Source organism: Cladophialophora bantiana (assembly GCF_000835475.1).
Source record: "Cladophialophora bantiana CBS 173.52 unplaced genomic scaffold supercont1.1, whole genome shotgun sequence".
Lineage (NCBI taxonomy): Eukaryota > Fungi > Ascomycota > Eurotiomycetes > Chaetothyriales > Herpotrichiellaceae > Cladophialophora > Cladophialophora bantiana.
Window position 1 is genome coordinate 1,632,795 of NW_015971575.1, and position 14,412 is coordinate 1,647,206.

Below are 14,412 nucleotides of genomic sequence, written 5' to 3' on the forward strand. Positions count from 1 at the left end.
CCATGAAGGGACTCGATGCAGAACCCAGAGTCATAACTCCGAGTCGAGGATGGTTCTTAGATAATGGTGGTCAGACCACACTTGCCCAGATGCTTGCTTGACGCTGCTTCATCAAGCAGCAACAATGCTCCGCCAGAAAATTACGGCGCCTCAGAAACAACTTCAACGCAGAAGTCTATTGCGGTTTTCCCCATTTCCAAGACGGCGAGACGGCCACCGAACGCCTTGCGGGCAGCCCTGACGCTCTCTACGCCTGCTCTATGATGAGGAGATGGATCCTCAAATATTCATTCCCTCTCAGACTCACAGTTCGCAGCTTTGTGACAACCTCGACCGCCATGGCACGGACGTACGCTGTACGTGTCGTCAAAAGCTATGCTTGGAGACCTGGACTGACCACTCTGTAGGATGCTGTGACATCGCTGAATTCTCTTCAGTCCAATTTCGCAATTGTTGATGCAATCCGCAAGTCTGGGGGCAGGCTGAACGAACAATCCATTCCTGAGATGATTGAATGGTGCCGCAAGATTGGATACCAAGTATGCGACGACCGAGCCCGTCGGAATCAATCGCCTTACCTACACCACTAACTCGCGCCTCCTGCCTAGCCTTCGGATTTCAATGCTTTAAAGGTTATACATGTAGCCGGAACGAAGGGCAAAGGGTCAACAGCAGCCTTCGCCTCATCGATCCTCACCCAGTTCGTTGGAGGGAAAGGGATCAAATCGTTGTCAAAAGTTGGCTTGTACACATCCCCACATCTTCGATTTGTACGGGAACGCATACAGATCAACGGACAACCTCTGTCAGAGGGTCAATTCGCCCAATATTTCTTCGAGGTTTGGGACAAGCTGGAGAATGTTGCGAAAGAAGCAGGACAAGACCCCCAGTCTCCAGAGGCGAAACCCGTCTATTTCAGATTCCTCACGTTGATGGCCTTCCATGCCTATATAAGGGAGAAGGTCGACGTTGCTGTGATTGAGTGTGGCATCGGTGGTGCTTATGACAGCACGAATATCTTCGAAGCGCCGGCCGTGACTTGTATCACAAGCCTCGGGATTGATCATGTCGGCATGCTCGGTTCCACGATCGGCGAGATTGCCTGGCACAAATCTGGAATCATGAAGAGCGGCATCAAGTGTTTCACACCGAGCAGCCAGCCTGCGGCGGCAAAAGCAGTGATGGAGCGAGTCGCCAACGAGAAAGGGAGCGTGCTCGAGTATGTTGATGTTGATCCAGCTATCGCAAGTGGCGAGATCAAGCTCGGACTCCAAGCAGACTTCCAGAAGATGAATGCTAGTCTTGCTGTTGCTCTAGCAAAGACATGGCTAGACCAACAAGGCTACGCGGACGCCGACGACTACAAGCAGAAATTTGTGCGCGGACTGGAAACTGTTTGGTGGCCAGGCAGATGTGAGACACGGTATGAGGCGGGGATAAAATGGTGCATTGATGGTGGCCACACCCTCGAAAGCATTGAGCTGGCAGGGAAGTGGTTCGCTTCTCAACTTATGACCAACAAGGACTCTTCAAAGCCGCTTTACCAGCAACCGCGTTTCTTGATCTTCAACCAACAGACACGCGACGCCGCCTCGCTTGCGGCGGCGTTATTCAACACATTGTCGACAGCTCTTAATGACCCCCACCCGTTCACCCATGCCATTTTCTGCACAAACACGACATTCAAAGAAACGGGCTTCAAACCCGATCTTGTGGCGGTGAACGTCAATGCCTCGGACATTGAGTCAATGAAAGTGCAGAATAACCTCGCCGAGACATGGAGGGGCATAGACCCTTCAGCTCGAGTCGAGGTGGTGAGGACGATCGAAGAGGCAGTCAATATTGTCCGCAACTTTGCTAACTCTCACCGCCAGAAGGCTGCTGACGCAGAAGAGGAGAAAGAAGTTGCGGCCCTGGTGACAGGGAGCCTGCACCTCGTCGGTGGGTTCTTAGAGGTTTTGGAGAGTACGACTAGCTCTTAGAAGTTGGGAGGATGAGACGAACCAAGGCTCATCAACTGATACGAGGTTCTAATCAGTTATAAAAGTAAGTACGGGACGGCCTCATCGCCGGCAAACTCGCGAGATAGAGATGATACCCATGTACCTCGTATGTTCACAAGTGAAATTTCTCACAGATCAGCAAGCAATTAAAATGTGTTGAAATAGGGGCGACATGGATCTTTGCCTCCTCAATCGCCAGTTTTAGAGCAGGAGTCCAAATGGCTACTTCTGTACATGTACGTGTGATGTAGGTGTGATATCCTCGGTCGTCAGGTCGTTGTTTCTCATCGTTACCGTGAACTCTCACAGTCGTTCAGCGCCTCCAATTCCTCCCTAGTGTTGGGCTCACGGGACTTATCGTGTCGAACAGGCTCCTCCTGTGCTCCTCGTCCTCGGGCATGGTCCCCCCTTCCCCGCCAGCCCGCGTGGGACTCGGCAACGTCCCAATGCCGCTAATCGCGCTCTCGTTGCCGTGCTGGTAATGGTACTCATGCTCCTCTTTGTCGTTGTCGTTGTCGTCGGCAGGCAATTCGTGGGCGACGCTCTCGCGGCACGACTCCGGTTCATGCTCCTCGATGATCGGCTGCACGGAACTGCTCTCGCTGCTTCTCTCCCTGTCAAACGGGAATCGTGTCGCGTTTGTGTTACGGGCCCGGTTGTTGTTATTGCTGTTGTTGTTGTTGCTGCCTCGCCAGTTGTTCTGAGTGGGTGGCAACGGCCAAGCGAGCGTCTCGTTGGTCTCACCGGACGAATAGTTTGACGAGTTTGAGTTCGAGTTCTCGTGGCCGGGGCTAAAGATCTCGGACGTGAGGCCAGCGGGAGGGAAGCGCACGCTGCGGAGAGGAGACGATGTGGCCCCTATAGTGGCGGCGGCGGCGACATCGTTGTTGTTGTTGTTGTTGTTGTTGTTGTTGTTGTTGTTGTTGTTGTTGTTGTTGTTGTTGTTGTTGTTGTTTCCCGTCGTGGGGGCGGCGTCGTTGAAACTGTTACTTAGTGGGGAAGGACGGTAGACATCCTCGGAAGATGTCGAGTTTGAATGTGTGTGGCCGAAATTGGTATTGTACGCGTAGTCGACGATTCCAGAGTGTCGTGGATGGCCGAGATTATTGTACGGCGTGGCCAGTTCGTAAGGTGGCCTGGGACGCTCTGTGCTGTTGGCCATTTCGTGTCGTTCTGGTTGCAGTGGAGTCGGTTCTTCGGATAACGAGCTATAACCGACTTGTTGCACCTCCGGTGGCGAGCTTTGAGAGGATTGACGCATTTGATGTTGAGGGCGTTTTGGAATCACTGCTGCTCCGTTCAACCATCGGGTGATCCGACTGTTGCTGGAGTGCGAGGATTTGTCGGAAGAACCACTGTTGATGATTCGACGACGCCGGACCAGGAGGAATATAAGGATGAGGAGGAGAATGAATATCACGGCGGCGGCGATGCTGATACCAACGATGGCACCTGTGCTGACTCCCGAGTGTCCGCTGCTGGTTGACTCTATTGAGGAGTCGTTGACTGGATATGGGTAGTAGTGGGTAACTTGTCTCGAATATGATTTTGAGAAGATGCCCGCTAAGGCACCATCTGACCAAGCTGCGGTTTTGGTAGAGCCTCCTTGAGCATTGCCCCCTATAGCATTGGTGACGGCGGCGGGCACCTGATAGTCAGACCAGGTGTCAGGGTCGTAGCTATTCTGGAACTCGAGATTGTTGAGGTTGAAAATCTGGATAATGCCACCCTCGACACAATTGGCCTGGTTTTGGTGGACCCCGCCGACGACAAACATTTGATCCGGATACGGGGCGACACATCGATGACCCGAGCGACCATGTGACTTGGTCCCGCTGTACGCTTTGATCCATTGGAAGGCCGGAATCGACAGGATCCAGACGTCGTCCGAGGGCTCATCGTCTGCGTTTAATCCGTCGTAGCCGCCGTAGATGTAGACGTTGAACGACGAGGAGTCCTTAGCCGTTGCTACCACGGAGCAAAATTCCGTCAGTTGTCCCGGGGCTTGACCAGTGGTATTCTGCAGATACCAGGTGCTAGAAGCGATGTCGTAGACGGGCAAAGTGGTCATGAACCCGGGACTCTGCGCTTCACTTTCCGAACTCTGCGAGCCGTTCAAGCCGGACGCCCATATCTCCTCGGGCGCACTGACACCGCCGATTGCGATCAGCACGCCTTTCTCGGAGACAGGGATCCATACAAGCTCGGCGTTCGCGCGCGGCTGGATGTTGTCCGGGAGCGTTGCATTTGTCCATTTCTCGCTTCTCATGACCGACATGTCAACCTGGATAAGAGTGTCCGCGGTCATGTTGGCGGAGGAGTCCTCGTAGTATATCGGACCCCATGTCGGTGATCGCATCCCGCTGAAGTAGAATCCTAGGTTTTCGCTGGGTGCAGACGCTCCGGCGCCATTTGTGATATATCTTGTTACGCCGTCCGGCAGACTTCCTTGATAAAAGCCCGGACTCCAGCTTGTCCGATCCGGGCCGTACTGGTAAGCTTCATATCCAAGAACAGTTTCGGCGCTTTGTGGGGAAGCAGAATCGGTGAGACGAGGGAGGCCACTGTGAGAAGGTAATTAGCCATAGCGGGCACAGATGTTGGGAGTAAGAGTACCTACCCGAAAAGGTATAATTCACCATCATTCGTAAACATGGTCCCATCGACATAATTCGGTGCAATATTGTTTCCTGCGCCACCCGCCTTCGACATCCGATCAAACAAGCCCGACATATTAGTCTTGGTCGTGTCGAAAGGTGTCGAGAAGTTCAAAACAAACATCTCCCCCTCGACATTGCCATCGCTGCTCACGACTGGCGCCGTTCCATCTGCAAAGGCTGTTTGCCACCAGAGCAAACCGCCATCAAGGTAGAGGGCATCACGGATGACTCCAGCCCTTAATCGGGCCCAGTTGCATATTGTATAGTTCCCTTGGACTGATATGCCAGATGCGGCGCCAAGCAGCACACCCTCAAGCACGATGCAAGTCGGATACAATTTCATTGCGACTAATTCGCAGGATTCCGGGTGTCATCTCTGTTTAGAGATCGCTGACACTGAGCTCGAGTCCCAGCAAAAAAGCGAACAATTGTCTTCGTTTGGAATCCCAAAGCACTGAATTGGACGGGAGGGAAGACTGTGCGCTCTGAGACATACCTCGTGTTGATACTTACCGATCATCATCAGGACCAAAATTTGCCACCAGAATGACAATCACTACATCAGTCATTGAAGCAGCGTATCCATGGGCCTGAATTTTCGCAATATTCGATCCGCGCAGCTTCAGGGTCTTTATCGCCATGATGGGCTGACACTGGAGTGGTGCTTCTGAACCAGGGCCAATGAATCATAGAACTGTACTCGCCTGAACTGCGCCTCTGATATCAGACATGGAGATCAGACCCTGGCACGGTAGGAGAGACAAGAACGAGGATCAGGAACAATCCCGCCCGGAACAGGGAATGGAGACCATTGAACCCCTCGATCCCTGGAAGGTTGGTCGGTTGAAGAACAGAAAAACCTGTCACGATTTGCAGCCAAGCGAAGATAGCACGACCTGTAAGTTGTCAATGCCGCCTTGGTAGAGACAAAGGTCGAGGCTAGATCAGCCCATGCCGTGCGCTTATGCCGTGGCCAACATGAAACCGGTTTTGGAGACTGTTCAGACCGGAAGAGGGATAGCGGAAGTAGTGGGGCCGGCGGGAACCTGGGCAGTGGGTAAGGCTAGTGCTTGGCTAGTGCTTGGCTGGGATGAGGCTCCACTGACCTGGCGGAAACCGTCCTCCAGCCTCAACGTCAATCGTCCGTTCTGCTCCCTTCTCCATGATCGACCTTCCATCCCAGCCAGACTTCCTTCCCACTTCCACAAGCTAGAGAATACAGGGCAAAGCCCCCGAATGCGAGCGTCCTTCGAAAAAGGCACATTCGATCATTGATTGGCATGTCACCATCTGCATCTGGCAAGGCAATTCCCGTGCGAAGCCAGGAACGTCACCAACGTGCATTCGCTGGTGCTCTTCCAACGCCCAACCGTACATCTCAGGAAAAGCCTGATGCCATGTGGCGTGTCATCCCAGCCATCCCATCAGGCAAGCTTGGACGATGCCAGGGCATTATCATTGTCCCAAATGCTCTGCAATGATGACGGCAAGTCTTCTCGAAGCGACTTCTATATCCCTCGCGCATTTTAGTTGACCCCGATTTTGGCAGCTTTTGATGTCCTCATTATCCTCCATCTACTTTCGTTAACTTTAAACCCGTCCTTTTGTTCAAAATCATTCGTTTTCAGCTTCGTGCTCTGGTTGGTCGCATCATGAGCGCGTTGTGACTCTGAGGAGGAAGTAGTTGTCTAGGCTTGAGAAGAAACGCTGTCAAGATGCATCCATCTCTCGGCCTCCTGGCCTGTCTGTCATTCGCAATCAGCACTGCTTTCGCTCAGCCGATTACTGTCACCGTCCAGACTCCGCCAGCTCCCGTACCGCGAGGAGAGACCTGGTCGGACATCTGTCTGCCGGCGCCGACGGTTTTCATCAGTGTGACTGAAACTGAATATGTGTCGCTCACTTCCACAACCACCGCTTCTTACCATGACACAACCACTCTACCAATCACGATATTTCAGACTGTTATCTCAACAACCATATTGACTACGGTTGGTCCCCTTCAAATGAAGTTTGGCTTGGAAACGCTTACATTCGCAGACCGAGATAGTGACGGAAACATCCACAACGGTCTCGATTTCGCCATCTACTGCGACGTTGACAGAAACATCAGTAACTGTGTCGATTAGCCCTACCACTGCCACATTGACGGAGACATCAATCACCGTATCGATCAGCCCGACTACTGATACGCTGACGGAGACATTAACCACTGTATCAATCAGCCCTACCACTGACACGCTGACGGAAACATCGATCACGGTCTCCATCACTCCCACCACTGCCACCTTGACGGAAACATCAACCACTGTCTCGACTACTCCAACCACAGTGACGGCAACTGAGATTATCTCGTTGTACTCAGTAACTTCCCAGGCTACAAGCATTACAGTATGTCCAACTCGAATAGTCAACCCGACCTACACCGCCCTCGGACCATACCCTACCGACTGGACGTAAGTTTGACTCCAGGCTCCAATTCTATCGCGGCCATACCGTCATGGCCTTGTCCTGTGTTTATTGACGGCCCCTGCCGCTCATGTCTCCTGTCCATGTTCAGCTTTGCTAACAATACTCTCTCCAGATGGGGATGTCCTCCGGGCTGGCTATGTAAACCTCTTCAGGAGAATTGCAATTTCGAGGCTGGTATTCCGGACCGGAACTTTTACTGTAGTCCGAATGAATGCATCCCCGCGAACGCGTTGCCTTCACCGCTGCCTACGTGGGACCAGGACATATATGGAAATGTCACTCCTGCAACAGATCCCGCACTGCATATCAACGCGATCAACGGTTACTTCAACATTAACCCGACCGACTTCGGGCTAACCTACGAGATCTTTATCGTGAACGAGGTCATCACTCTTACCACTACAATTCTACTTCCCCCAAGTCCCACTGTTGCAGCAAGACAAGCGCAGACCAGCGTCCCAGGGGCTTGTTATCCTTGGTGCAATAACTGTCTATTGGAAGCCCAGGCGAATGGGAAGACGTCGGCACTCTGTGTCCCCGGCTCGGCGTTTGAGGTATCTCTAGACCAATGCGAGCAGTGTATTGATTACCACAAGTCCGACAACAGTGCCAGCTTTGTGCAGATTGCACCACAGTTCCAACAATTCCTCGAGTACTGCGACCAATTCTCTACGATTGTCGTGAGCACCTCTGTTACAGCGACCTCGACCAATGCCGTAGGATCAAGCTACAGCGTGGTGACCGGGACACTATCGACAACCGTGACTCCAAAGAGCTTTCTGCCTCCGCCATCGCCCAATACCCAGCCGACGTCGGTTGTGCCGGTGTCGTCGACTACCGCTTCCACACCGCCAATTTCATCGATGTCAGCTCATCCGTATGAAACGACAGAAACAGTCCTGACAACGACATGGTCACATAGCACGGTTTCCGGACCCGCGTGGTCACAAATAACCATTATCATGCCCGTGAGTGATAATAGGACGACCACGCTGTTCGGCATTGATTTGAAGGCCGCTGGCGCCGTTCTCGTTCTGCCCACCTCGCCGACCACGAGCTCTTATACCACGACGATGACAGTTACTCCGGGCGCGCAAGTCTCGTCTGGGTCGATTCTTTCCTCGACGACCTCCGGCTCCTCAGGCGCTTCAGGCACAACGACTGGTTCATCGACTGGTTCATCTTCCACTTTCACCGGAGCAGCAGCCGCCCTCAGAATCTCATCCACAGATATCGACCTGCGATCGACAACGCTCGGGTTAGCTATTTGCTTGGCATTAATGCTCCTGCTGTAGAGCGAGCTTAGCCTCTACTCTAGGCTTCAGCAAATGTTTGCTTTCGATTCCGAGAAAATGAGATCATGGACACGCACATGCTATAGAAGTCCGAAAAGGTGGAGAATCTTTAATTAATGGCCATGCATGCTGCGCCTTGTTAGGGGCGATGCTTGTGGGTTCAGGGTGCGTCACCACCGAAAGGCAGGAGAATGTATATGAATGTTACGAACGGCTTAATGATGGGAAACAGAGGTAGAGAGGTAGCTACTAGCGAGATAGCCCTCCAGGATCGCATGTTTGCACTTGATACTTGAACTCGTTGAATCCTACGACGCGAAGCGAAGGGCGGGGCTTCCTTTACACTTCGATCAGCGCCTTTTTTCCCTCCCCCTCTCTTTTTGTACGGTCGTTCTGTGTTCCAGCCACTGCCATATCCAATACAAACCCCCCCCCCGGGGATCAAGGGATCGTGCGACTCCCCTAGCCCTGCTGACCCATTCGTCTCTTATGCACTGGTCTCGCGAGATATGGCATGCTAAACCGATGCTTTTGGGGCGAGTGCAGCGTCTATCCGCGTCTACGTAATATATAATATGTACTCAGTACATCCATGACTCCACGTAAACTAACTCCTTGGCGAAGCTGAGGATGGCAAAAGGGGTTTCCAACACGTGTCACGCACTCTTACAACGGAAAGATCAAGCGAAATCTACTGACTTGTGGGAGGAGAAAAAATGGAGGGTAGAGATGGTATGCATGAATTTTCTTTTTTTCGGTCCTTTTTCTTTTGTGCAATCGAGGGTCTCAAAGACGACAAAAGATGCATTTATCACATACACGCACAGATTATTGTCGGGTTCAAACTGCGTGCGGCTCAACCCCAATACCATTCTGCTTGGCGTCCTCCAGCATCTTCTGCTGCTCCTTCTCTGGCACCAATGGCAAGTTCGTGTAGATGGTCCTCTTGTTCGCCAGTCCGTCGGCGGTCAGACTCTGGCCGTCGGCTCCGAGCACGGCCACGTTCTTGTGCACGTGGCCGTTGATGACGATGGCATGCAATTTCGACGTGTCCTGGAAGATCTCCATGTCCTCGAGCGGGTTGCCGTCCACGAGGATCACGTCCGCGTAGTAACCCGGCTGGACCTTCCCAAGCTCTCCCGGGTGGCCCATAATCTCGCCGCCCAGGGCGGTGGCCGCGATCAGGCTTTCCTTGGGCGTGTAGCCGAAGAGGTTGACGAAGTGGACCAGATCTCGCGCGTACGTGCCGTGAGGCGCCCACGCGAAACCGTAGTCGCCACCTGGGAGGACGCGGACGCCGCGTCTGTGGAGCTCACGCATGGCTTTGCATGCCTTGTCCACTTCGTCAACGAGACCTTTCTTCTTGGCCATTTCGGGCGTCATGCCGTAGGGCACGGCGTCCCCTGAGCAGGTGTTGTAGGGGAAGTTGATTGCTGGGGCAACAAAGACACGGTCTTTCAGAGCCTCGAGCATGTTCAACCCTTCTTCATCCGCAAACGAGGCATGGTAGACCACGTCCACACCTGTCTGGCAGCAGAGCTTCACAGATGCGGCGGAACGTGCATGAGCGCACACTCGCTTCCCTCGGTTGTGGGCTTCCTCCACCGCGGCTCTCGTCTCCTTCAACGTGAAGTATGTCTCCGTGGCGCCCATAGTAGGGTGTACATAATCGCCAGTCATGCTCAGCTTGATGTTATCAGCTCCCAGTTCTATGAAATGTCGGACCGTCTTCCGCATCGCATCCTCTCCGTCAGCATAGTGACTTATGCTAGGGATGATTGCTCCGCCGGTGGTGGTGATCTCCTGAGAGTTTGCCAGCGTCCGAGGACCGGGAATCATACCGGATTTGATCGCTTGCTTGATGACGATATCCAGACGTTCTTGTGCCGAAGCAGCGCCGAAGCACATGGTATAGCCACAGTCGATGTAGGTCTTTGCGGATTCGGCCGTGTGCAAGACGTGCTCTTCCAGTGGCAGACTTGTCAGTCCGTCCAGTGTAGGCGAGTTATTCCAGCTCAGATGCGTATGTGAGTCGCAGAGACCTGACATGAGCGTTTTTTTGCCGCTGCCGTCGATTACAAGTGTGTCGTCGTCAGGGATAAAATTGACCTTGCCGACCGCTTTGATCCGTTCGCCTTCGATCAGCACGTCCCCCGCGTACATGTCTGCCCCTGTTGAATCAAAAATGTTGACATTCTTGAAAAAAATCTTGCCCTTGTCCCCGGCCTTGTGGTTGTCGATGGTGATGTCGGCTGGGGTGGGCTTGTACGGAGGTAAATCTGCGAGGAGATCGCCTATGCCATTGGCCTGGGTATTACCGATCGAGCCCATCTTGAAGCTGGGATGCGTATCGCTCTCAACGCAGGCTTGTAGAGAGACGACCACGAAATATTCAACAAAGATACAACCCTATGTTTGGACAGTCGGCGGAAGGGGCTTTTGGTCAAGCAACATCCATCTCAAACGAGGGATCTTCCAACGATTTGTATGGTATGTGGAATGGCTCCTTACGGGACCCCATGCTGCACCTGCATAGACTTGCGGAGACTCCGCTCCAAAATGCCACAGGACATCGCGGGAGGACGCCGTCGAGACATGGCAGAGAGTGTGTTTTGTTGTGTTGTTGCGGAGTCGCGGTGGTCAGTTGGAGACCTGGAAACGGCGAGATGCCGGTCTGCCCAGGCATAGCCTTTTTGTCCTCATCGCAGAAGATATCAAGATGGACTCTTGGCGATAAGGCCCTTTATAACTTTTTTTGGAGAGTGACTTGGTTGTCTTTCATAGAACAACGACGCTGTTGACTCCAAAGTGCATTGATACCTTTGTCCAGCCAGCCTTGCCGACGTGTACCTCAACCGTTCTACACCATGGCGGCAAACAACAAGATGGCTTTCGGGTTCATTGGGCTTGGAAACATGGGTTCCATGATGAGCCACAACCTGGCCTCGTACGCCGAGTCCAAAGGCCTCCCTAAAGTGCAAATATGGAATCGGACGCGAGGCAAAAGCGAGGCTGTCGCAGCGAACAGCTACTGCGATGTCGCAGACTCCATCCCGGACTTGGTCCGGAAATGCTATATCATCCATACTTGCCTCGCCAACGACGACGTTGCCCTTTCAGTATATCGGGAGATCCTCCAGGCTCGTAAACACGGGTTGATCCTGGTCGACCACTCAACTCTGTTCCCTACCACCTCGACGATGCTGGAGAAGGAAGCCCGAGAAGCTGGTGCCTCATTCATGTCTTGCCCAGTATTCGGTCCGCCTGCCGCCGCCAAGAGTGCAGGGCTGTTGATCGTACTCTCCGGCAAGGAGGAGTCGCGGAAGGCGGTGAAGTCGTACATTGTCCCTACCCTCGGAAAAGGTGTGATAGATTGCGGTGAAGAGACTTCCAAGGGTGCTCTGCTGAAGATTCTGGGGAACAACTGTATTCTGGGCACGATTGAATTGCTATCTGAAAGCTTCACCTTGGCCGAAAAGACTGGCTTCGACACCGACGTCTTTTACGAATTTATCCGCAAGTTTCACCTTTGTTTCGATTTGCGTTGGAACAATACTGACTTGCTGTCCCAGAACAATGGTTTCCTGCAGCAGCCTGGGTCAACTATGGCAAAAAGATCCGGGATGGCGCGTTCAGCGGCAAGACAGGCTTTACCCTGCCCGGAGGCATGAAAGATGCTTCATACATTCGTCGCCTGGGAGCCGAGACGTCAACGCCAACGCCGATTATCGATCAAGCCTGGAATCATTTGACCACGGCAAAAGCACTCGGAGGAGAGTCATTGGATTGGAGTGCTTGTGCTGCTGGGATGCGGGTAACTGCCGGTTTGAAACCGTTCAAGGGAGAAGATTTCTCGTTGCAAGGGAACCATGCCAATGGTGTCAATGGGAAGTAGAATGAAGAGTCGGCTGGGTGTCATAGAAAATTGCTTATATCCAGCGTTATTAAGTACTTTATCCGTATCTCTATGAGAATGTACTCTTGATGATCTCGATCGACTTCTGAGTGGCTTCAAGCATGTGCCAGTGTCCCACCTTTTCGAGGACTGTTTGCTTCGCATTGGACCCGAGATTCTTGGTCGTCGTCTCACCAGCTGCAACCGTAGAGACTTTATCTTCGTTCCCGGACACAACCACAACTGAAGCCTTGATGCGGTCCCAAGAAGCAGCTTGGCTCTTGGCCAGTGCCTCGCAAGCCAGTGCATACCCTTCAGGATCTTGCCTCGTCAACATTTCGCGGGCTAATGCTACTTCAGCTCTCTTTGACTGGTACGACTCGGAAGCAAAAGCGTTCCCCACCACGGTGTCGGCGATTCCTACCATGCCCTTCTCTCGAACAGTTTTTGCACGGCCTCCCAGTGCTTGCTGACCAGCTTCAGGAGGTGGACTGACCGGGCCGAACAAGACCAGACTTTTGACTTGATCAGAGGCCTTTGCGGCGAGATGTAAAGCGATTAGCCCGCCTAATGAATGTCCGACGACATTGACATTCTTTAACTTCAACTCATCCATCACGGCTGAGAACAATGGGTCAGTCACAGAACCTTGACGCCGATGTACACAAGCTCTCCCACATACCGAGACAATCTCCCACATAAGAGTCGATGCTGGTAGTCGCCGGCGTAGAACTCCGGCCATGGCCAGACCAATCAAAGCGTACAATCTTGTATCCCTGGAGCTCTGGGATTAGAGGCTGGAAAGCATTCGTCGTGCCGCCCAACCCATGAATAAACAAGATTGCTGGCCCGTCGGTGTTTCCTTCAGTCTCATAGAATAGCTTGCTGTCGTTCAAAGAGATGTAGCCGTGGGCAGACAGCTTGGACGCCATTATGCTGGTAACTCGTGTTCCATGAGAGCAAAGTAGGAAGACTGTCACCGTATATGTTCGTTGGCTTTATGGGCAGCGGTTTTTGAATGCTTGAATGATTGCATAGAGTTCCCGTGAGCGGATTTGATGCCGCATTTGGCCGCATTAAATCATATTCGCACGCTCCACCCCGAAGATCCCTCTCTTCTCCGCGCTTCTCCGCCATACAAACGCCGCGCATCGATGATGAGAACCCCTCAGAACGACTCCTGACACAAACGTGAACCAAAGAAAAGTCAGGCTTCTCCCTCTCTTGTCAAAATGACGATATCTCGCCCAGCCTTGCGGTGAGAAGTACAGATTTTGCAGCGCTAGTCGAAATTGTCAAACAGAGCCCCAACATATGCGCTATGAGTCTTGATGGCCTCAAACCCTATCGTTTCCGCACTTTGGCCCTTTATGCGTACCTCTGGCGCTCGTGTTTGATTCCGTACGGCTGGCCTGCTTGATATGGCCGACGTTGCCACCTTGTTGACGTGTTCGAGGAGTATAGGTGCTCCTTCCGCCTCTAACGGCAGCCCATGCGTCTCGGCTACTTCGAAGATTGCCGACAGCTGAAACTTTGAAACATCTGCAAACATTGAAAACTGCTCAAGTTCGAGCTTCGATGGCCATTTACTCGGTGTGGAACCGCCTGTTTCCCACGGATCGCGTCCGAGATAATCGCCTCCCGCAGAAGTCCAGCCCAGCAGCGTGAGGCCGCACAGTAAATTCTCCCTCTGCAGCTGGTGAAAGAGGCGAAATGCACTCTCACATGAAGCCTTCGACCCTTTTTGGTCCAACTGAAACGCTATTGCGATGTTTGCCAGATCGGGGTCCCGGCCATGTTTCCATATGTGTATGTTGCCTGCATTGTCTTGCTGCAATATCCAGTCAACACGCCGTAGAGATTGCAATTCTCGCAACTTACGACAAAGTCCAACCTGGCAGCCGTGGCGAATAATCTCAATGCTTTTCTCAATGCTGTATTGAGGCCTCCCTGGTATTCGGGATTGTCATACGCGTTGCGAAGTTTCTCGAGCTGCAATTCCAGGTCGGACATGTTGCGTAGAAATTCCTTTGATCCTTCCCATCAGAGGGCTTAACGTGACCGGCAAGGACTGGTCATATTTAGAG

The 14,412-nt window shown here is 52.7% G+C and overlaps 7 protein-coding genes across 7 annotated transcripts; 3 read left to right on the forward strand and 4 right to left on the reverse strand.

Annotated features, from left to right (window-relative positions):
- Positions 1 to 338: 338 nt before the first annotated feature.
- On the forward strand, positions 339 to 1,982 carry Z519_00597 (uncharacterized protein; the record flags this gene model as incomplete). Its single annotated transcript, XM_016758354.1, has 3 exons — positions 339 to 356; positions 408 to 539; positions 609 to 1,982. The coding sequence occupies 3 exons, from the start codon at positions 339 to 341 to the stop codon at positions 1,980 to 1,982; spliced, it is 1,524 nt and encodes a 507-aa protein (XP_016625603.1).
- Positions 1,983 to 2,316: 334 nt separating this feature from the next.
- Z519_00598 (uncharacterized protein) lies at positions 2,317 to 5,006 on the reverse strand (the record flags this gene model as incomplete). Its single annotated transcript, XM_016758355.1, has 2 exons — positions 2,317 to 4,567; positions 4,624 to 5,006. The coding sequence occupies 2 exons, from the start codon at positions 5,004 to 5,006 to the stop codon at positions 2,317 to 2,319; spliced, it is 2,634 nt and encodes an 877-aa protein (XP_016625604.1).
- A 1,372-nt stretch (positions 5,007 to 6,378) lies between these two features.
- Positions 6,379 to 8,430, forward strand: Z519_00599 (uncharacterized protein; the record flags this gene model as incomplete). Its single annotated transcript, XM_016758356.1, has 3 exons — positions 6,379 to 6,654; positions 6,704 to 7,119; positions 7,248 to 8,430. The coding sequence occupies 3 exons, from the start codon at positions 6,379 to 6,381 to the stop codon at positions 8,428 to 8,430; spliced, it is 1,875 nt and encodes a 624-aa protein (XP_016625605.1).
- An 840-nt stretch (positions 8,431 to 9,270) lies between these two features.
- Positions 9,271 to 10,761, reverse strand: Z519_00600 (uncharacterized protein; the record flags this gene model as incomplete). Its single annotated transcript, XM_016758357.1, has 1 exon — positions 9,271 to 10,761. The coding sequence occupies one exon, from the start codon at positions 10,759 to 10,761 to the stop codon at positions 9,271 to 9,273; it is 1,491 nt and encodes a 496-aa protein (XP_016625606.1).
- A 536-nt stretch (positions 10,762 to 11,297) lies between these two features.
- Z519_00601 (uncharacterized protein) lies at positions 11,298 to 12,325 on the forward strand (the record flags this gene model as incomplete). The annotated part of the gene is made up of 2 exons (XM_016758358.1): positions 11,298 to 11,973; positions 12,003 to 12,325. The coding sequence occupies 2 exons, from the start codon at positions 11,298 to 11,300 to the stop codon at positions 12,323 to 12,325; spliced, it is 999 nt and encodes a 332-aa protein (XP_016625607.1).
- A 70-nt stretch (positions 12,326 to 12,395) lies between these two features.
- Z519_00602 (uncharacterized protein) lies at positions 12,396 to 13,257 on the reverse strand (the record flags this gene model as incomplete). Its single annotated transcript, XM_016758359.1, has 2 exons — positions 12,396 to 12,946; positions 13,008 to 13,257. 2 exons carry the CDS (start codon positions 13,255 to 13,257, stop codon positions 12,396 to 12,398), a joined length of 801 nt encoding a protein of 266 aa, XP_016625608.1.
- A 350-nt stretch (positions 13,258 to 13,607) lies between these two features.
- Positions 13,608 to 14,338, reverse strand: Z519_00603 (uncharacterized protein; the record flags this gene model as incomplete). Its single annotated transcript, XM_016758360.1, has 2 exons — positions 13,608 to 14,156; positions 14,207 to 14,338. 2 exons carry the CDS (start codon positions 14,336 to 14,338, stop codon positions 13,608 to 13,610), a joined length of 681 nt encoding a protein of 226 aa, XP_016625609.1.
- Between the last annotated feature and the right edge of the window lie 74 nt (positions 14,339 to 14,412).